The sequence below is a fragment of the Spermophilus citellus genome, assembly GCF_964194105.1.
Source record: "Spermophilus citellus genome assembly, chromosome: 9".
Lineage (NCBI taxonomy): Eukaryota > Metazoa > Chordata > Mammalia > Rodentia > Sciuridae > Spermophilus > Spermophilus citellus.
The window spans coordinates 85,960,201-85,985,578 of record NC_138191.1 but is presented as its reverse complement, the minus strand read 5'-3'; the positions used below and the strand labels follow the sequence as shown (position 1 = coordinate 85,985,578).

The 25,378-nt window shown below is 37.7% G+C and overlaps 1 protein-coding gene across 7 annotated transcripts in view; it reads left to right on the top strand.

Annotated features, from left to right (window-relative positions):
- DNAJC6 (DnaJ heat shock protein family (Hsp40) member C6) overlaps nt 1-25,378 on the top strand; it is a 179,112-nt gene that overhangs the window by 24,689 nt on the left and 129,045 nt on the right. For 3 of the 7 annotated variants that reach the window (XM_081306159.1, XM_081306157.1, XM_081306158.1), the window contains exon 2: nt 19,937-20,373. The exons of 1 other annotated variant lie outside the window; for it this stretch is intronic. In XM_081306159.1, the coding sequence (XP_081162285.1) occupies nt 20,355-20,373 (19 nt within the window). In that variant the 5' untranslated portion in view covers nt 19,937-20,354. The remainder of the gene's footprint in view (nt 1-19,936; nt 20,374-25,378) is intronic. 3 more of the 7 variants (XM_081306162.1, XM_081306160.1, XM_081306161.1) reach the window with 1 other exon arrangement.

Below are 25,378 nucleotides of genomic sequence, written 5' to 3'. Positions count from 1 at the left end.
GGAGATTTGGTTCAACATTTATGTATGCCAATTATTTCGATTTTGTTAATTTTATAATACAGATCTCTCATATCATCACTGATTTCTTTTTTCTCATTCTGTTGGTTCCTAAGAGAAGTGGTGATTGTGAGTATCCTTATCCTGTTCTTGATCTCAGGGGAAAAGCCATCAACTTTTCCCACCGTTAACTACAATATTTCTTAGGGGATTCATATAGACACCTTTTATTAGATTAAGAAAGTTGTATTTTTAGTCTGCTCGGTTTTTACTAAGAATTGATGCTGAGTTTTAGCAAATATTTTCTTTCTGATCATATGTTCCATTTTATTTTGTTGATAGTATGTTGAATTATATTGATTTTTGAGTGTTAAGCCAACTTTGTACTTCTGGAACAAACTCAAAAAGTTGTCATGTTGTCCTTTTTGTGTATTGCTGGATTCGATTTGCTAGTATTTTATTGAGGAACATCTTTGTTCATGAAAGAGACTAACTTGTGATTTTCCTTTACTGTAGCACCCTTGTTAAGATTTGGCATATCAGGGTATGCTGACTTAATGAAATGAGTTAGGAAGTGCTTGTTCTTTTTCTATTCCCAAGAAGAGTTCTGTAAAAGTTAAATTATTACTCAAATGTCTAAAAAAATTCACACTGTCTAGAAAAAAGCGATTTGGGTCTGGAAATTTTTTTTATTGAGAGGCTTTAAAATGTGGATTCAGTTGCTTTAGTAGGTATACAGTTGTTCAAATTTTCTATTTCTTTTTGTGTTTTAACAAGGTGTGTTTTTCTAGAAATTTGTTCATTTTTTTCCTGATATAAGTTTTTAAAATAATATCTTCATAATTATTTAAACATTTATAGTTATTGTGGTATTATATCTATTTTTCATTCCTGATATTGATTTTTTTAAACTGGTAATTCTCACTTATTTTGATTCATATTGCTGAAGTTTTATGAATACTAGTAATCCTTTCAGTCTTTGACTTTGTTGTTTTTTGTATTTTACATTTATTTTGTATCTCATGAGTTCCTGCTTTTATCTTTATTATTTTCTTCTATGCACTTTGGTTGTAATTTCAGAAATTTTTTTTTAGTTTCTTGACATGGAAGTTTATATCTTTGATTTTTCAGCCTTTGTTTTTAAAAATATTTTCATTTGATGCTATAAATTTTCTTTTAAGCATAGTGTTTGTGTATCTTGAGAGTATTATGTCATATTTTATATTATTTAGTTTAAAAGATTTCACAATTTCCATTATGATTAATGTTTTTAATTAAAAATGTAGTCCTTAATTTCTAAGTATTTTGGATGTTTCTAGTTTTTTTTTTTGTTGTTGTTATTGTTATTGATTTCTGACTTACTTTCACTGTAGTGAGAGAACATACTTTGGATGACTTTAGTTCTTTTGAGGTCCTGCATATGATCGATTTTTATATATGCATATTGTGTTTGTACTTTTAAATAATGTGCATACTAAGGTTGTTTGGTTCCACATTTTATGTATGCCAATTATTTCAATTTTGTTAATTTTATTGTACAGATCTCTTATATCATTACTGATTTCTTTTTTCTCATTCTGTTGGTTCCTAAGAGAAGTAAAATGCCTGTGTTGTGATTTTTGATTTTCCTATTTCTCCTATTATGATTGCCAGTGTTTCTTTTATTTAACCTTGAGGTTATGTTATTAAGTGCATATTATATAATTTTTTTTTATGGTACTGGGGTTGAACCCAAGGACACTCTACTATTGAGCCACATCCCCAGCCCATTTTAATCTTTATCTTGGGACTAGTTCTCCCTGGCATTACAGGTGTGCACTATTGCACCTGGCTCATATCATGTAAATTTACAATTGTTATATTTCATTACAAAACATCTCTCTACTAATTCTTATTTTGATATTGTAGATATACCAGGTTTCTTTGGGTTAATTGATATTTTTTTTAATTTATATATATTTTTAGATTAACAGAATGCCTTTATTTTATTTGTTTATTTTCATGTGGTGCTTAGGATTGAACCTAGTGCCTCATGCATGTGAAGCAAGCGCTCTGCCACTGAGCTATAGCCCCAGCCCGATATTTTATACTTCAATTTTTTTGTTCCCTTTTATTTAATCTGTATCTTTTATAAGCAGCATATAAATGACTTTTTAAAAATACTGTCCAGCAATTTTGTCTTTAGTTTGAAAATTGATATATAAAGATTTGTAGCAACAATGTTAGTTATTACATATTTCCTATTTGTATCCCATCTGTCTTACTTACCTTTTTTTTCCTTTCATTTTTTTTGCTTTCTTTTGGATTAATCAAGCTTTATTTTTAACTTTTCCTTTTTCTTCTCTACTAGCATAGTAGTTACACATTTGTTTTCATCTTACTTTGCGTGTGTGTGTGTGTGTGTGTGTGTGTGTGTATGCATGTGCATGCTAGTGTTATTTTTATTTAATCATATTCCAGACAATGTTAGGATCTTAGAACACTTTAACTCCACTTACTGTTTTTTCCCCCATCTGCATCCTACCTTCTGCCTTTTGTGTTATTTTTGTAATTCATTTTAATTATATACATAGTTAAGCCTCCACGAGAGACTAAAATTATTGTTTTATATTCATTTGAATCTGTGCTCCCTTAGATTTACTTACATATTTACTCTAGTCATTGTTTTTCATTTCTTCCTTAATTCCTATATGTTTTATTTCTGCATAAAAAACAAAGTAAAACAAAGAAAGGAAAAAAAAAAAAGAAAAGAAAAGAAAATCCAAACTGGGTAAAACAAAACTTCCTTTAGTAGTTCTTATAGTAAGTACATTACCAGACAGAAAAGAATGCTCTCAATTTTAGTGACCTGGTATGAACTAATTTTGCCTTTTCTTTTTACAGAGTAGTTTCAGTAAGTACGTAGAATTCTGGGGAGAAACTAGAAGTGGTGGTACACTCCTATTGTCCAAACTATTAGGGAGGCTAAAGCAGACCAGCCTGGGCAACATAATAGGACCCTATTAAAAAAAAAATCTGGGGAAGCAAATTTTCCCCCAGCGCTTTAAAATTTTTATTCCATCGTCTTCTGGCTTCCATCCTTTCTTGAAAAAGTTGACTGTCAGTCTTATTGTCACCATTTGATTTTACTTTTTTTTCCCCTTTGGCTGCTTTTAAGACTTTTCTCTATGTATTTGGTTTTCAACAGCTTCCTAGGTTTTCCTTGTATTTACCTTGCCTGGGGTTTTCAGGTCTGTATGACTTGACGTTTTTGTGATTCTCATAATTCTCTACTACCACCTCTTCGTATATTGTTTTGCTCCATCCTGTCCTCTTTTTCTTGGGCTGCAATTACTTTTGTGTTAGAACTTTTTCACCCTGTCAATATATTCCTTACTTTATTTTCTGTACTCTTATCAACTTTTTCACTTTTTCCCCTAGCCTTAGAGCTCACATAGCTCACATAGCTGTCAAATCTGTTGTCAGACAACGTGTTAATTTCTTAATTTCACTTTGTGTTTTTTAATTCTATTTTTTATTAGATTCCTTAAAAAATAAGTTTCCCATGTTGTCATCTGTTTTATTGAATATATAAATCACAGTCATTTTTAAAACCACATTTTAAAACTCTAATTTATTGGTCACTTGTGAGTCTTTATATCTATATCTATATATGTATGTATGTATGTATCTATCTATCTATCTATCTATATGTATATATATTTTGTGGTTCTGGGGATTGAACCCAGGACCATGTGCATGCAAGGCAAGCACTCTATCAACAGTCCCTCTTTTCTGTTTTTCTTATATATATATATATATATATATATATATATATATATATATAGTTGGACACAATACATTTTATTTATTTATTTATTTATTTATATAAATTTTATGTGGTGCTGAGGATCAAAGCCAGTGCCCCACATGTGCTAGGAGAGTGCTCCTAGCCCCATCTTTTCTGCTTTTCTTTTTGGCTTCTTTCTTCTTATGCCTTGGAATGCTTAATTAAATGTCCAACCATGTGTATGGAGATGTTCTGATGATGGCATCTCCCTGCTGAGGGTATTTATCTTGTTCTTTTCTAGTAGTAGAAAGTACTATTCTTTGCCCAGCAGATTATTTGCTCTCCTATTACTTCAAGCAGATGTTTTTTTGATTTTGTCTGGCTTTTCTAATTGCCTCAGCAGAACTTTGCTCTGCTATAGTCACTTCAGTTCAACTAGGCACTCAGTCTAATTGAGGCTTTTTTTTTTTTTTTTTTTTTTTTTTGCACACTTTTAAGGTTTGGTCCTTTTATGTTTTCTCCCAATCCTATGCCCTCAGGAAAATGACTGAGAACCACAACCTCTTCCTCCTGTTAAGCTCTAAACTCCAATTTTTGTGTTTTTAGTACTGTTAAGTCTGCTGAAAACTACTCTGTAAATGTTCATTCTCTTTCCAGCTTCCTTCTCCTTGCCCCTTGCAGGGGAGTCAGTAATGCCTCAAGGAGAAAACTTGTGACAGGCCCACTTCTCTGAGTCATTCTAGGATCTAGAATGGACTTTTTGGCCCTGAAATTCACTTTTTTTTTTTTTTTTTTTTTGGCACGGTGGACTTAATCCAGGATTTAAACCACTGAGCCACATTCCCAGCCCATTTTTTATTTTGAGTCAGGGTCTCACTAAGTTGGTTAGGGCCTCACTAAGTTGCTGAGGCTGGCTTTGAACTTGCAATCCTCCTGCCTAAGCCTTCTGAGCTGGTGGGATACAAGCATGTACCATCCTGCCTGACTCCATCTTTGTCTCTGCATCTGTAAGAGAATGTTGAAGTTCTTCAGGCTTCTCTGACTCTTAGCAGCTTTCTCTGCCTGGCTTCTTAGCTTTTTGTCTCATGTGAAGAATTGGCAAATATCATGAGTGGGAAAATGGACTTGCAGAAAGTTGGGCTTATGTCAATGAGCCTCCCCTCTCCTCAAGGTCAGACTCCTCAATTCCTTGCATTTTTTTAAGGTAGTGGGGATTGAACTCAGGGTCACTTTACCACTGTACTATACTTCCCAGCCCCCATTTTTTTTAATTTTAATTTTTTTTTATTTTAATGAAACAGGCTCTTGCTAAGTTGCCCAGGCTGGCCTAGAACTTGCAGTCCTCCTGCCTCAGCCTGCTGAGCTGCTGGGATCACAGGCATGTGCCACTGCACCCAGCTATGCCTTTCCTATTACTAAACATGGATGGTTTTATATTTTGTCTGGCATTTCTAATTGCCTGTAGCAGAGCTCAGCAGCTCTACTGCTACAATTTATTCTAACTAGAGTTGAAATTGCCTAAGATACTTAAAAATGTGGACTTAATTAAAAAAAAATGAAAGCAGCAAACCAAACAACCTGTGATGTCAAGGACAGTTTAAACATTTAAGTAACAATGGATATTGCAGTTGATTTCTAGTTACTCTTTCTTGCTTATTAATGCGTATGAGTGTCTTTTTCTGTATTCTCTCAGTGTTATGGTTGGATGTGTGGTGTCCCCCAAAAGCTCATGGGTGAGACAATGCAAGAAAGTTCAGAGGAGAAATGATTGGGTTATAAGAGTCTTAACCCAATCAGTGAATTAATCCCCTGATAAGAATTAACTGAGTGGTAATTGAAGTGGTGGGGTGTGACTAGAGGAGGTGGGAATTTGATCATGGCTTTGGGTATATATTTGTATCTGGAGAGTGGAGATCTCTCTCTGCTTTCTGATCACCACATAAGCTATTTCCTTCTGCCACACTCTTCCTCCATGATGTTCTGCCTCACTTCGAGCCCTGAAGAATGCAGCCAGCCTTCTATGGACTAAAACCTGTGAAACCATGAGCCCCTAAATAAACTTTTCCTCCTCTACAGTTGTTCTGGTTGGGTCCTTGAGTCACAGTAGCAAAAAAACTGACTAAAACACTCAGTAATGCTTACAAATGTGTGTTGCTCTTTCCAGAGGGTAAATATGCTAAAAGAACTTCTGTTTTCCTAAGTCTGTTTCTCCATCCAAATCCTTAAAACCATCATTATTCTATGATTTAGAATAGTCAACTCTTCCCCAACAAGTTCAATATTATTCCAAAATTTACAAAACAATTTGAAAGATTGTATTACAAAGTGAGTGCTTTAGAAAACTTGATGCAAACTTTTTACTATAGTTGAGAAGGCATTCTTTCAATATCCTTCCCAGGTTGCAGGGTTATGTGTTGTGCTGATCATATCTGTGAGCTTCATGTCACTGCCATGTCCTCAGTCCCTTAAATGCAAGTTCTGATCATTTACTCATATCATTTTTTGAGCACTTAGATGCTTTCTTTCTTCACAAGTACATATTATGGTAGTTTTAGGAATTGGTCAGGTCAGTAAATAGCTCTACTCATGTGTGACATAAAGCTGACAGTGACAAAGTGATTTGAGCCATTGTGAAAATGTTCATGTTTCCCCAGCTTTTCTATTAAAATCAAACCAAGAAACAATCTGGCACTTATTTTTCAGTATTTATTTTATTTTATTTTTTTTAAGTTGGACACAATACCTTTTTATTTTATTAATTTATTTTATGTGGTGCTGAGGATCCAACCCAGCGCCTTGCACATGCTAGGCCAGTGCTCTACTGTTGAGCCACAACCCCAGCCCTTATTTTTCAGTCTTTTTTTTTTTTTTTAATGCCTCACTAATCTGCTGAGGCTGGTTTTTTTGTTTTTTTGTAAGAGAGAGAATATTTTAATATTTATTTTTTAGTTTTTCAGCGGACACAACATCTTTGTTTGTATGTGGTGCTGAGGATCGAACCCGGGCCGCACGCTTGCCAGGCGAGCGCGCTACCACTTGAACCACATCCCCAGCCCCTTATTTTTCAGTCTTTTAAGATGTGTTTCCCTCTTCCAAATCTAGTATTAGAAAGTTTGCTAAGTGAAGTATGTGGTTACACTTCAATAAAAATAAACCAAGTTTTTAATATTACATATTTAAAAAAAATGCCAAGCACCAAAAAAGCTAGAGAAGCACTAGTCAAGTTTAGCCTTTTCATTTTACAGATGAGGAAAGTGAAGCTTGTGAAAGGGACATTCACAAGCTGGGGCTCTGTTGGGGGGTTCCGTCTCATAACCAAGCCTGGTTCTGTCTCACTTTTTAAAATTGTTGATGAGAAAGGGAGAGGTAAATGTACAAAAATATTAGGGCCAGACAACATTCTTAGGATGCCAAATGCAGCCCAGCGTGGTGGCTCATGCCTGTAATCCCAGGGAGACTGAGGCAGGAGGATTGTAAGCTGGAGGCCAGACTTGGCAACTTAATGTAACCCTGTCTTAAAATAAAAAATCAAAATCCCTGGAGGTCTATCTCAGTGGTAGAGCACCCCTGTGGTCAGTCCTCAATGCCACAAAAACAAAACCATATGCATCTTGCTGAGTCAGCATACCCCTTACCCTTCTCCATCCTCTTTCCTGCCTGTTTAAAAACAGATACTTTCATCTCACAATTTGGAGTTTTTCTTTTTCTTTTTAATTACTTAAGAATCATTTGATCACATATGCTTAAAAAAAAAGGGTGAAATGTGTGCTTGTGAAATCTAACAGGAGCTCAGCACAAGGTATGTTTGTTCCTCTTTCTAAGCCATTTTTAGTTTGGTGCTGCGTGGTGTAAATTTAGAATACTTTTTCCAAGTTGAGGGGGTGGTGGTAGTGTTGCAGAAATTGGACCCAGCTGTGACTCCTGCTGCTCTAAGACAAGTGGGAAAATCTGGGAACCAGTGTTAAAAGGAGAGGGACTCTCAATAGAGACCACGGCAAGTGTGTGTGTGTGGGGTCTTGCCATCTGCCTTTCCCATTCCCACCCCCTGGAACTTGGCCTGTTGAGGGTACAGTGAGAGTATTTCTGAATTGGGAATCCCAAGTTTAAATATTAAAATATATATATTAAGCATTTTAATAAAAATATTGATAAACATCACAATGTTGATAATCTTGTCAACTTTAAAACACTTTGTTTAAATCAAAATATTAAAATATACATCAAAATATATACACATGTACACATACATACTTGAGTGCATGCGCATGCACACATGCACACACACACAAACACACACACACACACACAAACACACACACACATACAAGTGTAGGTTGTAATAAGTCATTGGATTCATTCAAAGCCTTGTGAGGTTGAGTTCCCCAGTGCTGTTCCCTCTGTCTGGAATGTTTACTCTCCCTTTTGCCTGGCTCCTTCTCCTCTTTCTAGTTTTCTCTGGAAGACATTCTGACTACTAGGTCCCCTCCTTCCCCATGACCTGCCCCATAGCACCCTCCAGATGAGCATCATGTGTTTTCCCCTTCATGTCTCTGCTATGCTTTTAATTACTGAGTGGTGTGTGGGCACATCACTGGGTCTTCCTACATGCCATAACTGGAGGAAGGAATGAAAAAGAAAAGCAGAGGGGAAGGAAACCCAGAATAGGAAAAAAAAAAAAAAAACAGATCTGGAAATTTCCTCTTAACTTAACAATGGGGACAAGATCCTTAACATCTTTAGGCCTCTGCGTCCTTATTTTCAAAATGCAAATAGTAATACCTCACTCCTGGAGTTTTGGTGAGATTAAGAAGGCACCTAGCACAGTGCCTGACATAGAATAGGTAAAAAGCACGTAGGCTCCCCTCAAAATATTATGAAAATTCAAAGAAGCAAGGAGGAAACTCAAAACCATCCATTATTCCATCTCTTAGAAATAGTTGCCGTTGTGGGGCTGGGGATGTGGCTCAAGTGGTAGTGCACTCGCCTGGCATGTGTGAGGCACTGGGTTCAATCCTCAGCACCATATAAAAATAAAGATATTGTGTCCACCCAAAACTAAAAAATAAATAAAAAAATTAAAAAAAAGAAATAGTTGCTGTTGAAATTGGAGTATCTCCCTCTGGGCATCTTTATGTATTCATATATGTACTAAGTTATCATCATATTTTCTTTTTCTCACTTGACATGACTGCTCCAATGCTTTCCACACTTTTAGTGCTATATTCACATTTCACTCTAAGAAAGAGGTCTTCAGTTAGTAAGCAAAGTGTAGAAATGACGCCTTATCCATTCAAACCCTTTTTAAAAATAGGACAACATGAATTAGGAAGATAATTCAAATGACTGGGTAAGTAGGTGATACAGTGCATAAGACAGAAATGGACCAACCCTTCTCTTCCGCTTCCTCCCTCCCTCTTTCCTTCTCTGTCTCCGTTCCTACCTTCCCTTCCTTCTCTTTGCTTGATAGATAACCTTCTTTGTTTCAGTGGATGAGAGGTTATTTTTGTTGTTGCTGCTTCTAGCTCTTTATTTCTTTTTTCTTTTTTTACTTTTTTTAAAAAACTTGTTTTAATTAGTTATACATACAGTGGAATGGTTATTTTTGATCTTCAAAGAAATGAGGCTTCCAAGTGGAAGAGAAGTCCACTGGCCTGGAAGTGAGGAGGCTGAACTTTTTCTCCTGACTCTCTAGTCACTGACTCAGCTTGAGTCAGTCTTTTCACATTCTGGTCTAATTTTTCCCATCTGTAATTTTTCTCATCTGTGAAAATGCAAAGGTTTTATTAGGGGTATTTTCAAATTGGGCTTTTCTGAGTGTTATAGTTCTGTGGAGATTTTTTTTTTCTTTTCATATTGGGTAAGATTGCCTCTTGTAAAAAAGTTACATGACTAAAAGAAAAGTTAAATTTGAAAACTTTAAAATGAGGGCTGGGGTTGTGGCTCAGTGGTACAGTGCTTGCCTAGCATATGCGAGGTACTGGGTTCGATCCTCAGCACCACATACAAAAATAAATAAAATAAAGTTATTATGTCCATCTAAAAAAAGAGAAAACTTTAAAATGAAATCCCCATTTCTTCTTTTTTTATGACATAATTTTTGACATATAATTTATATAATAAATTTTGACATATAATTCATGTGTCATAAAATTCACCCATTGAAAGGGCACAACACAGTGGTTTTTAGTATATGCATAAAGTTGTGCAATCATTACCATTATGCAGTTCCTGACATTTTCAGCATGCATAAGGAAATCTGATATCTATCAATTGTTACTCCCCTTTCCCCTCCCACAACCTGACATCCATTAATCTCCGTGGATTTGCCTATTCTGAACATTTTATATAAACGGAATCGTACAGTATGTGGTCTTTCATGTCTGTCTGCTTTCACTTAGCTTAATGTTTTCAAGTTTTACTCATATGAAGCATGTATATATACTTTATTCCTTCCTATTTAAGTATTTTAGGAAATATTTGTTTTCCAAGTTTGGAAAAAAAATGTAGGTCAGACTATTGGCGGAGGTCACATTGGCGGAGGTCACACTGCAACAGACTGCTTTATCTGTAATGCTCACTGAGATGCCAAACGATTTCAGTATCTCACACTTAAAAAAAAAAAAGCTTCTATTTACTGCAAATGAAAACTTTTTAAGTTCCTCCTCCCTCAAAGCCAGAAGACATACACAGATTGTACAGTCTAGTTTTCCTCCTGTGGATCTGGAGAGGCGACTGTGTCAGCCCTTGGATGCCTGGATGAGGAAGGCTATCCTCAAAGGAGAGTTAGGTTAAGCTCTTGAGAAAACTGAGATGTTAAAAGGCCACCCGACAAGGAGAGATGGAGGAGGGAGGGGACGGGGTGGGGTGGAGTGCGGGGATGGGCTATATCTCCTAGGCTGTGGTGGCAAAATCCCTTTCTGTGTGTCCCTACTATTTCCAAGGCATTATAAGGGAGACTGCTGCAATTCATAGGGGATGAGCTATTACTCATGCAGAGGATGTCTTCTCCAGTGCCTAAGAGACTGAGAGGCACAGGGTCAGACTCTTTACCCCAATATGTTCCTCTTGAGGTCAGAGACTATCTTGTTAAGTTACATCCAGTGTTTGGTATGGAACATGGCATAACAAGCCACTCAATGAATATTTGTTCTATGACTATTACTCAGTTTGTTGCCCTTTTGATTTAAAAAATCTTTTTATTTTGAATAATTATAGATTTGTTGAATATTACAAAGAAACGTATAGCAAAGTCCTATACATCCCTCCTTTAGCATCCCTGAGTCTTATATCATTGTATTACAATACCAAGACCAAGAGATTGATTTGGAAATCCACAGAGCTTATTCAAATTTCACCAGTTATATATGAACTCATTTGTGTATGTATATAGCTCTGTGCAGTTTTCTCTCTGTGCAGTTTTCTCTTGAATAACAACCACCATAATTAAGATATTCAATTGACTCATCATTATAGACTCCCTTGTGTTATCTTTGTGTAGCTAGCTACCCTTTACCCCCAGTCTATAGCCCCTGGGAATTTAATCTGTTTTCCATCTCTATAATTGTTATCTCATGATTATTCCATAAATGGAAACATGAAGTATGTATCATTTTGGGATTGGCTTTCTCATTCAGCATAATTTCTGTGAGGTTCATCTAAGTTGTGTTTATTATTTCATTCTCTCTCTCTTTTTTTTCATTACTGAGTAATATTCTAATGTATGAATGTACCTTAGTTTGTTTAATTGTTCACCACATTTGGGTGGTTTCCAGTCCTTGGCTGTAAGGAATAGAGCTATTGTGAACATCTGTATATGACTTCCCGGGTGAAAGGGTTAGTTCTCTAGAATAAATGCCCAAGAGTTCAATTGCTGTATTGTATATAAATCCACTTTTATTCTTAAAAGGAATTACCAAGCTATTTTTCAGAGTGATATGCCATTTTACATTCCTAACAGCCTTGCATGAGTGATCCAGTTTCTCCTTATCCTGGACAGCATCTGGTATTACTGTTTTTCATTTTAGCCATTGTGATAGATGTGTGTCGATACACTGCGACACTTCACCTCTTCTATCAAACAAACATATCAGTTCTACACTCAGCTTCCCAATCCTGACTCTCAGTGGGTCTGTTCTGTGATTTTCATGGCCTCTGTCTCTCTTTCCTAACTCTATGTCCTTAACCTAACTCTCTTTCCTCCCTCTCCAGCCTGGGTTCCAGGGCCCATCTCAAGTCTGCCGTCTTCCCAATTCCTGGGAATAGTCACAAAACTGTGTGCACTCCCGCGAGGCCTCTAGTATCACAAATTCTGTACAGTCCTTGCTTTTATCTTGGTGACTCACCCCCATTTCTGGTAAGTATGGCTCCAAACCTGTCCCACCATCATTGAAGCCTCTTCTCTCAGAGATGACCTCTCTGCTTCTTAGAAAGACTGAGATTGTCGGAAGTTCCTCAGCCTCTTTCTTCACATCAAAGTCAAAAACATCAGAGTTCCTCTGCTTCTCCATATCTCCCCATCTCCATTTCTACTCTTCTGTTTCTTGTGGCCTCCCAGAGAGCACCGCCCCCACCCAGGGTAGGGATTTATCAGAGGATATGTTTTCAGTCTCCTTTTCATTTTCCCCTTCCCCTAAGAGGATGCCCTCACCTATTCTCTAGTTCTGAGCCTTTTGAGTTAGAGTCTCTTAACATTTGCAGGGCAAACTTCCGGGGTCTACATGTTTAGCAAAACTCCTCAAGGCTTTCCAGGGGGCAGCCAGATTCAGAGACCTCAATCTCAGGAAGGGTTTGGGATCCTCTTCCTCTCCCTCAACAGTGTTTTCCCCTAACTTTGGGAACCAAACAAGTTTGTTCTGGAGTCACTGACTGATTTCAATTCTCTCGCTTTCTATACCTTTCTGCTGAGCTCCTTTAAATTGGTAAGAATTGTAATTTTTTTGGGCTGGGGATGTGGCTCAAGCGGTAGCGCGCTCGCCTGGCATGCGTGCGGCCCGGGTTCGATCCTCAGCACCACATACCAACAAAGATGTTGTGTCCGCCGAGAACTAAAAAATAAATATTAAAAATTCTCTCTCTCTCTCTCTCTCTCTCTCTCTCTCTCTCTCTCTCTCTCTCCTCTCTCACTCTCTAAAAAAAAAAAATTAAAAAAAAGAATTGTAATTTTTTTAAGATATATTTTTTAGTTGTGGTTGGACACAACACCTTTATTTCACTTATTTACTTTTTTATGTGGTGCTGAGGCTCGAACCCAGGGTCTCGCACCTTCGAGGCGAGCGCTCTACCGCTGAGCCACAACCCCAGCCCCAAGAACTGTAATTATCAGGCTGCCTTGGTTTGATTGGTTCCTGCTTTTCAGCCTCATCAGTTTCATCTCTGCAAATCTGATGCTCTCACATTCCTGTTGCACCAGCTGCTCTCCTTTTCTGGCATGGAGGTAGGCGTATTTCCAGTGCGACCACCTTCTGCTTTCCCAGCCTAGGTTCCCATTACTCTCTTATACATAATTTATGTGGCCACCAAAATTCTTGATGTGCAATATCCTGACTACTATGTGTGTGTGTTTTTTTAAATTAATTATTAAAATTTTTTTAGGTGTTGATGGATCTTTATTTTATTCATTTATTTATATGCAGTGCTGAGAATCAAACCCAGTGCCTCACACATGCTAGGCAAGTGGTCTACCACTGAGCCACAAGCCCAGCCCTAAATTAATTATTAACATGTTATTGTCCTTGCCTTAGAATCGCCTCTCCTCAAATTCAATCTATGAACAATTCAAATGTACTTGTTATTTAAGGACCTTTCAAACAGTGGATTAACTGCAGCTTTTTCTAAGTTTTCTAACAATAGGTATTGCACATGATATTAAGTGCTGTTGAATCATGGTGACTTGAGGTGACTAGGAAATAATCACCACCACCCCCAACCCTGTGTTCCCTACCATTTTTCCTTTATCCCTCACAGTTCTTCCTCCCACATTTGGCATTTGCCTCATTTTGTTCTGAATTTTAGTTTGTGTGTGGTAGGGGAGGGGGAGAATTCACAGAGCTCATGGTCCAGCCAGTGCTGGACCTATTACCAAGTTGATGTGCAGGGCTCACTTATGGAATAATTCAATGTTATCACCTCCTCCCTATCCGGAAACTTGGAAGATCAAGAACATGTGCTGAATTAACCAGATTCTCCTCTCAAAATCAGAATAGAATATTTTGTTTGTTAATCCTCAGCCTTAGCTATTTGAATAACAGGATTCAGACTCATGTAGAACAGTGGTTATCTTTTTTTTGTTTTTGTGATTTTTGATTGCTTATACATCACTTCTTAGGCTTGAGAAGCCCATAGGCTGTCTCTTTTATCTCGTCTGATATGTGCAGAAAACCACAACAGAAACGTGCTGAAGAATGTGCTGGTTTTGATATAACTCTAGAGAGGTTATGCATTTGATTTAAAAATCTTACAAAGTACTTTAAGTCACTGAGGGAACAATAAAGTTGCTGTTTCCTTACCATGTACTCTGCTGCATCCTGCCAAGTGCTGAGTGTGCTTTCTCATTTAAACCTGGCACTAATCCTGAGAGGTCACTATTGATATATCCATTTTATTGATGAAAGCATAAAGACAGAATTGTAAAATAACCTCCTTAACTCAGACAGCTAGTAGATTATTTTTTGGGGGGTGGTGGTGCTGGGGATTGGACCCAGGGCCTTGTTCATGTGAGGCAAGCTCTCTACCAATGAGCTATATCCTCAGCCTCCTAGTCGCTGTTTTAATGATTTGTATCTTAAATGTCTCAGAAAGACTCATATGCTGAAGACTTGGTCCCCCACTGATGAGGCTATTGGAGGTGGTGGAAACTTCAGGAGCTGAGGCCTAGTAGAAGGAGGTTAAGTCTCTGGGGATGTGTCCTTGTAGGACACATTGGTGCCCTAGTTCCTTCCTCTCTCTCTGCTTTTTGGCCACCATGAGGTGAACAGCTATACTTCACCAATATTCCCTGCCATGGTGCTTTGCCTTGCTACAGGCCCCAAAGCAGTGGAGCAAGCTAACTATGGACTGAAACCTCTGAAACCATAGCTAAACCAAACCTTTCTTCCTTTAAAGTTGATTATCTCAGGTATTTTGTCATAGCAGTAGAACTTTAACACATGGTGGATCCAAGATTCCAACATAGATTTCTTTGATCCTACAATGTGTTCTTTATGTTACTTTGCCTCTTTAGATAAAAGTGGAAAACTGTAACATTGTAAGGATTAATGCCCACATGACAATTACATTTTGAAAATTGTTATCTTTAAGTTAATCCTGGCCTATGTGAAAATGCCTAAATCAGTGAGTGAATGATTGAATGAATAGAGTGAAACAGGTCATACAAACGTTTCATTTCTGTATATTCTCCCCCTAACATATGTCTTTTTTTGGTACTGGGGATTGAACCCAGGGGCATTACCGCTAAGCCACATCCCCAGTCTGTGTGTGTGTGTGTGTGTGTGTGTGTATTTTATTTAGAGATAGGGTCTTGCTTAATTGCTTAGGTCTCACTGAGTTGCTGAGGCTGGCTTTGAACTTGCAATGCTCCTGCCTAGCCTCCCAAGCTGCTGGAATTACAGGTGTGTGCGACCGTGCCTGACATATTTTGTCTTTTTAAAAAAATAAATATTATTTATTTATTTATTTAGGTGGATACAATATCTTTATTTTATTTTTATGTGGTGCTGAGGATCGAACCCAGTGCCTCACACACACTTGCAAGGCAAGCGCTCTACCACTTGAGCCACAACCCCAGACCATATTTTGTCTTTTTGATGATAATAATAACCATTCTAACAGGAGTGAGGTGATATCTAACTTTTGTTTGGATTTGTACTTTCCCAGTGATTAGTGAAACTGAGCACCTTTTCATATACCTGTTGGCTACTTGTATGTCTCTTTTTGAGTAGCCTATTGCAAGAGTGAATGAGTGAGTGGAGTGGCTTGCAGGGACCGGATGTATTAGTCTGCCAGATACACTAATACACTTAAAATCAGATGATTCTGTTGGCAGACTTATTGGAAATTCATCTTAAAAGAAATTAAAATCCCACTCAAAAGATGCCAACAAATGAGGTAGTGAGATGTTAAAAACACAGAGGGGCTCATGGACACAATACCTACAAGTTGATACTTATATGTCTATGAATTAGTGGGGTAGTGAAATGCTGTGGTGGCTTATTTTGGTCCAACTTCCTTTAAAAGTCCTTCCTTGTTGGCTCTTCAATATGGTTATTTATGCCCAATTACAATGTGTTTCCTTTATTTCTTTTAGTCTTTGGGGAATAGGCCCATTTTATTAAGCTCCAAGAGAGTGATTGAAGAATCATCACATCCCTATGTGCCTGCCTCCATTTGCTGTTCCATTTAATTTCTTTTAAGAGGATGCCAGTGCATTCCATGAAGTGCTGGGAAGAACACTGGGGATCTCAGCATTCAGGATGTAAACACTGATTTTAACTCTCTGTTGTCAGTGCAATACTTCTGCCTTAAACGCTGCCTGCTTCCCTCTGTCCAGTGATCTTCTTGAGGCTGTCTTCTGAGAATAAACCTGTAGCTTTCTTCTGGAGTAGGTTGGGGCAGCTGCCCAGCTGAGGGGGCTGAGGGAGGGGATTGGGATCTAATGTTTCTTAAACACACTTTCAGCTGATCCTACTTACTCTTGTCTTGCTTCCATCACTCACTACATTGCTCAGAAGTAGGTGTGACGTCAAATCAACACCCCTTACAAGATCCTTAGGGGATCCCGTACCTTAGCTCAGCTTCCAGGTTAGGGCCTCAACTCTGTTACTATCTTCCAAAATTTGTTGTTGGGCTTACTCTGAACTCATAAGAAAGGGTTAAAAAGTTTGAAGGAAAAGCAAAATCAAGAAACTTAATTCTAATGTGAGAAATATCTAACTAATGGCAACATTAGGAAAAAGCAAAATTGATAGCATATAAAAGAAACACATTTAGAGTCTTCTCGGAAGATGGAACTGCTTTGGCTTCAGAATTTTTCATAATGATTTGTGATCTGTTAGGCCCAAAGAATACTGAATTTTTAGCAAACTTTAAAATTAAATATATAGAAAAGTACACACAACTTCTAAGTGTACAGTTGATGAATTTTTATAAAGTGAATCCACTTGTGTACTTGACATTCAGATCAAGTGTCAGGACATGAAGCAACCCAGAAGCTGTTTCTGCTACCCCTCCCCCTCTCACCTGTACTAACTACTAATCTGAGGTCTTATACTGAAGACTAGTTTTGCTCTTTTTAAACTGTGTGTGTGTGTGTGTGTGTGTGTGTGTTCTACCACTGAATCACAACCCCAGCTTCTGTTTTTAATTTTATGTGAATGAAGTCCTTCAGCATCTGATCTTTTGCTCTAGTTTCTTTTGCTCATCTTTTTGTGAGCTTCCACAATGATGTGGAGTAGTTGTAGTCCATTATTCTCATTCCTCCAGAGTATTCCATTGAGTGAATATGTATTTTTCTTTTGACAGATATACGGATAATTTCAAGTTTTAGTCTGTTATGAAGAGAACTGCTATGAGCATTATCATATATGTCTTTTGGTGCACACATAAATATATTTCTGCTGGTTATATACAAAAGGGTGAAATTATTAGGTCACAGGGTTTATGCATATTAAGCTTTAGTGGATACTAACAAATAGTTTTACAAAGTGGTTGTACCAAGTTTTATTCCTGTCAGCAATATATGAGATGTCTAGTTGTCTCACATTTTAATCAACATTTGATGCTGTTAATCTTTTAAATTATAGGCATTTTTGTTGTTATGGAGCAGTATATCACTGTGGTTTTAATGTGAATTTCCATGATGATGAAGAAGTTAAGCTGTTTGTCATAATATAAGCTTATTTGCCATTTGTGTATAGTCTTTTGTGAAAGACCTGATTATGATTTTTGCCAATTTTTCTATTAAATTGTTTACATTTTCTTACTTATTTGTAGGTTTTAAAAAGTGATTTATATTTTTTGGATATGAATCCTTTGAATATATGTATTGAACAAAATCCACAGGGTGCCTTGTATTTTTATTTTCTTATAAATTTATATCTTTTGTTGAAAAAAAAATTGGGGGCTGGGAAATGAGGATTGAATCCAGGGCCTTGTGCATGCTAAACATGTGCTTTACCACTGGGCTACACCCCTAGCCCACAAAATTTTATAATATAGAATATCTTATTAATTTTTGCATCTTGATAATTGCTTTTTGGGTTCAGTTTAACAAATTTTTGTTTGCCTCAATGTCATGAAGATATTATTTTATACTTCTAAAAGCTATATTGTTTCAGAGTATTGATTCAAAAATTTTAAATGTGTTTGTTCACTTTTCAGCCTGATCGATTAAACATTTAACTAAACTTAAATAATGACTTTGCCACAAATGCATTTAAATGTTTTTTTTTTTTTTTTTTTTTTTTTTTTTTGCGGGGGTTGGGGAGGAGCCTGGGCCTTGTGCATGCTAAGCAAGTTCTCTACCACTGAATTACATGCCCAGTCCCTTTAGATTGTTTTGAAAAATCGACAGACAAAATTGTATGCATTTATTGTGTATAATGTGACATTGTGAAGTACATAGATATTGTGGAATAGTTAAATCTAGCTAATTAACAAGTGTGTAATTACTACCACATAATTATTGTTTTGTGGTGAGAACACTTGACATCCACTCTGTGCAGTTTTTCAAGAATAGAATATATCCTCATGAACTATAGTTTCCACACTGTCCAGTGGAACTTATTCTTCCTATCTGTGATTATGTATTCTATGACTAATGGTTCCTAATGGCCCCATCCCAGCCTTGCTAACTACCATGCTAGTCTCTACTTCTATGGGCTCAATTGTGGTTTTTGTTTTTCTGTGCCTAGCTCATTTCCCTTAACCAAATGTCCTCCATCTTCATCCATGTTATCTTCCATAACAAGATTTCTGTCTTTTTTTTTATAGCTAAATCATATTCCATGGTGTATATGCATCACATTCTCTTTATTCATTTATCTTCTAATGGACACATAGGTTGATTCTGTATCATGACTATTGTGAATAATGCTTCATAAAACATGGGAGTGCAGCTATATGCTTGGTAGTAAGATTGCTGAATGATGTGGTAGCTACATTTTAAATTTTTTGAGCAACTTCCATACGACTTTCCATAGTAGTTATATTAACTTACTATCTCCCATCAACAGTATGTAAGGGTTCCCTTTCCTCTACAAAAAGACATGACAGCTTGTATTTTTGATAATAGCCATTCTAACTGGGGTGGGATGATATCTCATTGATTTCAATTTGCATTTCCCAATTTGCATTTCATCTACCTGTTGGTCATTTGTATGTATTCTTTTGCATAGTACCTCTCCTGGTCTTTGGCCCATTTTTAAACGGGGCTACTTGTTTTACTATCGAGTTGTTTGCATTCCTTATATATTTTGTATATTAACCCTTTGTCAAATGTGTTAGTTTACAGATATTTTCTATTATACTGTAGGTTGTCTCTTCACCTTGTTAATTGTTTCCTTTGCTGTACAGAAGCTGTTTAGTTTGATGAAGTCTGATTTGTCTATTTTTGTTTTTGTTTCCAGGCATTTTGACATTAAATTAAAAAAAAAATCATTGCCCAGACCAATGTCATGGAGCTTTCCCCCATATTTTCTTCTAGTAGTTTCATAGTTTGGGGTTTTAAACTTAACTCTTTAATCCTTGACTTTTGTATATGGAAGATATCTTTCTCCATTGAGTGTTCTTGGCATCTTTGTTGAAAATCAGTTGGCTCCAAATGTATTTATTCCTGGGCTCTCTAATCTGTTCTTTTGGTTTCTGTGTCTGTTTTTATGTCAGTGCCGTGTTGTTTAAGTTACTGTAGCCTTGAGTACATTTTGAAGTCAAGTAGAGTGATGCCTCCAGCTTTGTTCCTTTTGTTCAAGATTGTTTTAGTTATTTGGTGTCTTCTGTGTTTCATATAAATTTTATGCTTTTTTTTTCCTATGGAGAATGTCATTGGTATTTTGATAGGATCGCATTGAGTGTAAATTACATTGGCTAGTGTGGATAGTTTAACAATATTAATTCTTCCAGTCCGTGAATACAGGATAATATTTCCATTTATTTGTATCTTCTTCAATTTCTTTTCAGTGTAAAGATCTTTCATCTCTGTGATGGTGTCAACTTGACTGGATTGAGGAATACCTGGAGAACTGGTAAAGCATTATTTTTGGGTGTCTATGAGGGTATTTCCATTCCAGAGGAGATTGTCATTTCAGTCAGTGGACTGAGTAAGAAAGACCTGCCTTAATGTAGCCAGGCACCATCCAAATCGGCTGAAGTCCCAACTTGGAAAAAAAATTGATAGAGGATTTCAGGTCTCTCTCTCTTGGAACTGGGACACACTTCTCTTTTCCCTGCCCTTGGACGTCAGCACTGCAGCCTTTGGGCTCCAGGACATTCCAGAAGCTCACTCCTGACTGCAGGTTCTCAGGCCTGCACTCAGTCTTGCACTGAGAGTTACACCACTGGCTTCCTGGTTCTGAAGTTGTAGTACTTGGACTGAACCATGCTACAGCCATCCCAAGGTACTTAACAGCATAAACAAATGGGTTTTGAGTCACTTGGCTTGTTCTACCTGGGAAAGGAAATGAGAGTAAATTAAGAATAAGAAGTAAACAATAGCACTGTGTACTTGAGGAGGATAAAGCTAAGTCATAAAAATGTAGGAACTGCTGGGAATGTTAGGAAGGAAAAAGCGAAGAGGGAATTTGAGATGTCAGATACTTAACCGGTTAGTATAGATATAATCACCTTTAATTCAAAAAACAGCTGGTGAGGTAGGTGGTAGAGAACTCTGATAAGTTTTGCATAACTTGACTAACACAGCTACGGGGTAGTGGAGCCTGGATTTGACTCTAGTCTACATTTCTGTTTCTCTCTTTTTCTTTCTAATTTCCTTCCTTTCTCTCTCTGCTGCCCCTTTCTTCCCTCCTTCTCTCCGGCCCCTCTCTTCTTCATTTTTTTTTTTTAAAAGAGAGAGTGAGAGATGGGAGAGAGAGAGAGAGAGAGAGAGAGAGAGAGAGAGAGAGAATTTTTGATATTTATTTTTTAGTTTTCGGCGGACACAACATCTTTGTTGGTATGTGGTGCTGAGGATCGAACCCGGGCCGCACGCATGCCAGGCGAGCATGCTACCGCTTGAGCCACATCCCCAGTCCCTCTTTCTTTCTTTTTAAAAAATTTTTTTTGTTTTGTTTTGTTTTTGTTATAGTTAAAGAAACGCCCCAGGGTTTCATAAATTGACTTCCAGATCATTCACGTATAATCAAATCAAGCCTTTATTGAAGCACACTGGTGGTGACTGACCAGAACATAAAGCTCTTCCCCTGATCAGCCCCAAACAATTGCAAGGGCGCGCCTTATAAGCCTGAAAACCACAAAAGGGATGTTCCAGGGTCTAGCCAATGCAAGCAAGCCAGGTTACAGAAGTAGGAGAGTGATGTCAGGCGGAGGGACACTTAGCCAATCACAATTAGCCCAGTCACCCCAGTTACAGAAACAGAGCCCCATTATTCTAGTTACAGAAACAATGCCCCATTAGGTAGTTCCATGTTCTTAAGATTTCCTATAGCAAAAGGAAAAGAACAACTTGCCCCAGTCATGAGCTTTCTATTTGGCATGGTTGTTTTACTAAATGGAGTCACTTTGGCTTGACTATCACAGTTTGCTTGTTTTTTAAGTGAATGTCTTGATCTTCATGGTAGAAACTTTGAAACATGGATGTCTGCTGATTAGGTTTTGCTGTATAATAAGCCACCCCAAAACTTAGTGGCTTGAGACAACATATATTATTCAGCTCACATTTCTGCTGGCAGTAATTTAGGTAAATTCTTCTGGGTGGTTCTGACCTGGGCCAAGCTCAACTGTTGCCAGTGGGGCTCCCTCATATGTCTGGCATTAGCTGAGAGGTTAGGACCAACTCCTCCATGTGGTCTTTCATGGCACAGGCCAGCTTGGCCTTATTCTTTTGGAGAAGGAAGAAGGGCCAAGAGAGCCACAGATATCCCCAGGGCTCTTAGGTCTGGGTTTGGAACTGGTACAATAGCTCTTCTTCTCTGTCTTAGTCAGCTCAAGCTGCTATAACAAAATATGAAGGACTGAGGGGCTTAAACAATGGACATTGATTTCCCATTATTTTGGAGAATAGGAAGATCAATATACTAACAGATTAAGTATCTGACATCTCAGATCCCCTCCTTGCCTTCTCCTTCCTAATATTCCCAGATAGTCTCCTTTTTCTCCTACTTTCTCTCTCTCTCTCTCTCTCTCTCTCTCTCTCTCTCTCTCTCTCTCTCTCTCTCTCTCTCTTTGTACCTAGGGGGCTGGGGATATGGCTCAAGCGGTAATGCGCTCGCCTGGCATGCATTGGGCACTGGGTTCTATCCTCAGTACCACATAAACTAAAGATGTTGTGTCCACCGAAAAGTGAAAAATAAATATTAAAAAAAAATTCTCTCTCTCTAAAAAAAAAAAAAATTTATGGGCCCTTAATCACTGAGGTACATCCCCAGCCCTTTTTATTTAATTTTATTTTTTATACATGTACTTATATTATGAGTCAGTGTCTCGCTAAGTTACTTAGAGCCTCACTAAGTTGCTGAGACTAGCTTTGAACTTGTGATCCTCTTGCCTCAGCCTCCTGAGGATTACAGGCATGTGCCACCATGCCTAGTTCTCTACTTCTTCTAAGAACACTGATTCTATCATGGGGGCCCTACTGTAATGAGCTCATTTAAACCCTAATACCTCTCAAAGGCCCCATCTCCATATACCATCACATTGGAGGCTAGGTCTTCCAATAGGAATTTTGGTAGGTCTGAAGATACTGAGGAAAAACAAACTCAGTTTTCCCTATTATATCCTGTTCTATTCTATGCATAGACTGCCTCCATGATATCAGAATGTGTGTGTGTGGGGGGATTCTCCCACCAATAAGCAAGCAATCAATTTTGCAGCAGAGAGCAGTTGGCAATTCAATTCTGACACGATTTACTTGGAGGTAGCATCAGGTTATGGTCTCTCACTTCAGGTACCAGTCATAAGTCCAGGCCTCTGGACTTCTGACCACCTAACTATAAATTGGGGTTCTCATAACTGCCTCTTTAGGACTGGTCAATTTGCTAGAGCAGCTCACAGAACTCAGGGAAACGCACTTACTGGTTTATTATAAAGAATATTTTAAAGGAAATGTATAAAAAGCCAGATGAAGAGATACACAGGGGGTCTTCTGAGAGGGTCTTAGGTGCAGGCTTCCATTCCCACGGATTTGGGGTGTGCTGGCTTCCTGGGACATGGATGCGTTCTTGTTTACTGTAAGCTTCCGTGTGTTCAGTTATCCAGAATTCTACAAACCCTGGCTGTTTGGATTTTTATGGAGACTCCATGGTATAAGCACGATTGAAACATGAACAATGTGTAGAAATGTGATTAGATAAGAATATGATAGACCTGCTGATAACCCGAGTGGGGAAACCAGCAAGGTCTGTCTGTGCAGATTCTTCTTGGCCTGTGTGCAGCATTCCTGGTTATGGAGCAGGCCCTTATCTGAAATGAGGATCTTATGACCTATTTCAGGCCTATTATGAAGGTAGGTCAGAGAATTTCCTCACGGAGAGCTCCAAGACAAAAAGTGAGAGAAGATGAGAGATTTTTTTTTTTTTAAATTTTCTGTGACCTGCCTTGGGGAAGAGAATTCTGGTTTTTATGGCTTGCCTTGGGAAGAAAAAAGAGCCAGTGAAAGGAGGGCGTGAGGTCAAAGAGAGTGAGTTTGCCTTGAGGCCTAAAGTGTCCCATCATCATAACAGAGTCACTCCTTCACCTTTATGGTCTGAAGCTGCTTCAGAAACCATGGACAGAAGGCCAAGTACTTTGGTAAAAGATATGCCTATTCTTCTAGTCATTTATGAAATAAAAAGAGCCAAGAGAGCCAGGAACCATGGGCGTGTGTGTGTGTGTGTGTGTGTGTGTGTGTGTGTGCATGTTGTGAACAAAACAATAACTTGTTAGAGAAGAATGTGTGGTGGAGGGAATGCATCTATCTGTTACTGGTGCCATAATGCCATTCATGAATCCTAGAGAGGTGTGAGTTTAGATATTATTTATGTTAAACTCTGTCCCATTAGCAGGTTCTATGACCCGAGTGATCAATCATAAGGTACAACCCTTGGATCTGTAGACCACCTATCTTGTCCAACCTTCTTATTTTATGGGTGAGGCCATATCATTATTTATTTGATTTATCTGGTTGTATTTCAGGACCATGTTAAATATCATTCCTGTTGTACAGACAGCACAGTGAGGTAAAGAACATAAAATGTGGAGGTCAAAGGCTGAAGTTTAAGCCTAGACTTTGTACTAATTAGGTGTTGAGTATGAAAAATTACTTATTTCTCTGAGTTTCAGTTTTCTCATATATAATTACAAAAGCTTCAGTTTTCTTAGAGGTGTTGTAAAGATTGAAATGTTTGATAGCTGTTCTGGGTAATATAGTAGCTTTAAGTGGTTACTGAACATTTGAAATGTGGCTGGTCAAAATTGAGATGTACTGGGCTGGCCTTGGGAAGCAGCAGAGCACTTGCCAAGCATGCGTGAGGCATTGGGTTCGGTCCTCAGCACCACATAAAAATAAACAAATAAAATAAAGGCATCCTGTTCATCTACTACTACAAAAAAGTTACAAAAGAATTGAGATGTACTGTAAACATAAAACATACAATAAATTTAAAATACACAATATGAAAAAAATCTTGATTATACACTGAAATAGCAATGCATTATACTAATTCAGTTAAATAAATGTATTGTAAAAATTTATTCACTTGTTTCATTTATATTTTTTAATGTGGCCACTGGAAATTTAAAAATGACATTCATGGTTTACATTTGTAGCTTGCATTATATTTCCACTGGACAGTGCTATGCTTTGTGAAAATTCTTTGTGGGCCATACAGTATGATGTCAATGATAGCCTAAAACATAAAACAAGTTTAGTTCAATGGATAAGGATTCTAAGTGGTGGCAAAAAGCTTACTATTTTCACTAAAATATTCTAAAACTTTTTTTTAGTTGTCGATGGACCTTTATTTTATTTATTTTATGTGGTGCTGAGGATCGAACCCAGTCCCTCACATGTGCTGGGCAAGTACTCTACAGCCACAACCACTGCCCTATTTTTACCAAATTTTTAATGTAAGCTTTGATTTAGGCATCCTAATGTGTAATTGGGAAGTAGGGGTGGGAGTGACAATTTAATTATGTGAGCAAATAATAACTTCAGGGCATGAAGGGCATGAAGGGAGGATGCAGGCCTAGTGCTGTGTTAGGTGGCTTCCTTTGGCTCCCGATGAGAAGCAGTGTAAATTAACTGCATCATAGAAGGAGTTCTTTTTTTTTTTTTTTTTTTTAGAAGGAGATTTTGTAACTGTGAAAAAGGTCAGGGGCAGTGGGCTTCCTATGTTCACCTCCCTTTCTTCCTCTCCTTACATTCTCTCAGATCTCAGATCTCTTATCTCCGAATGTCAGGGAGAGCGA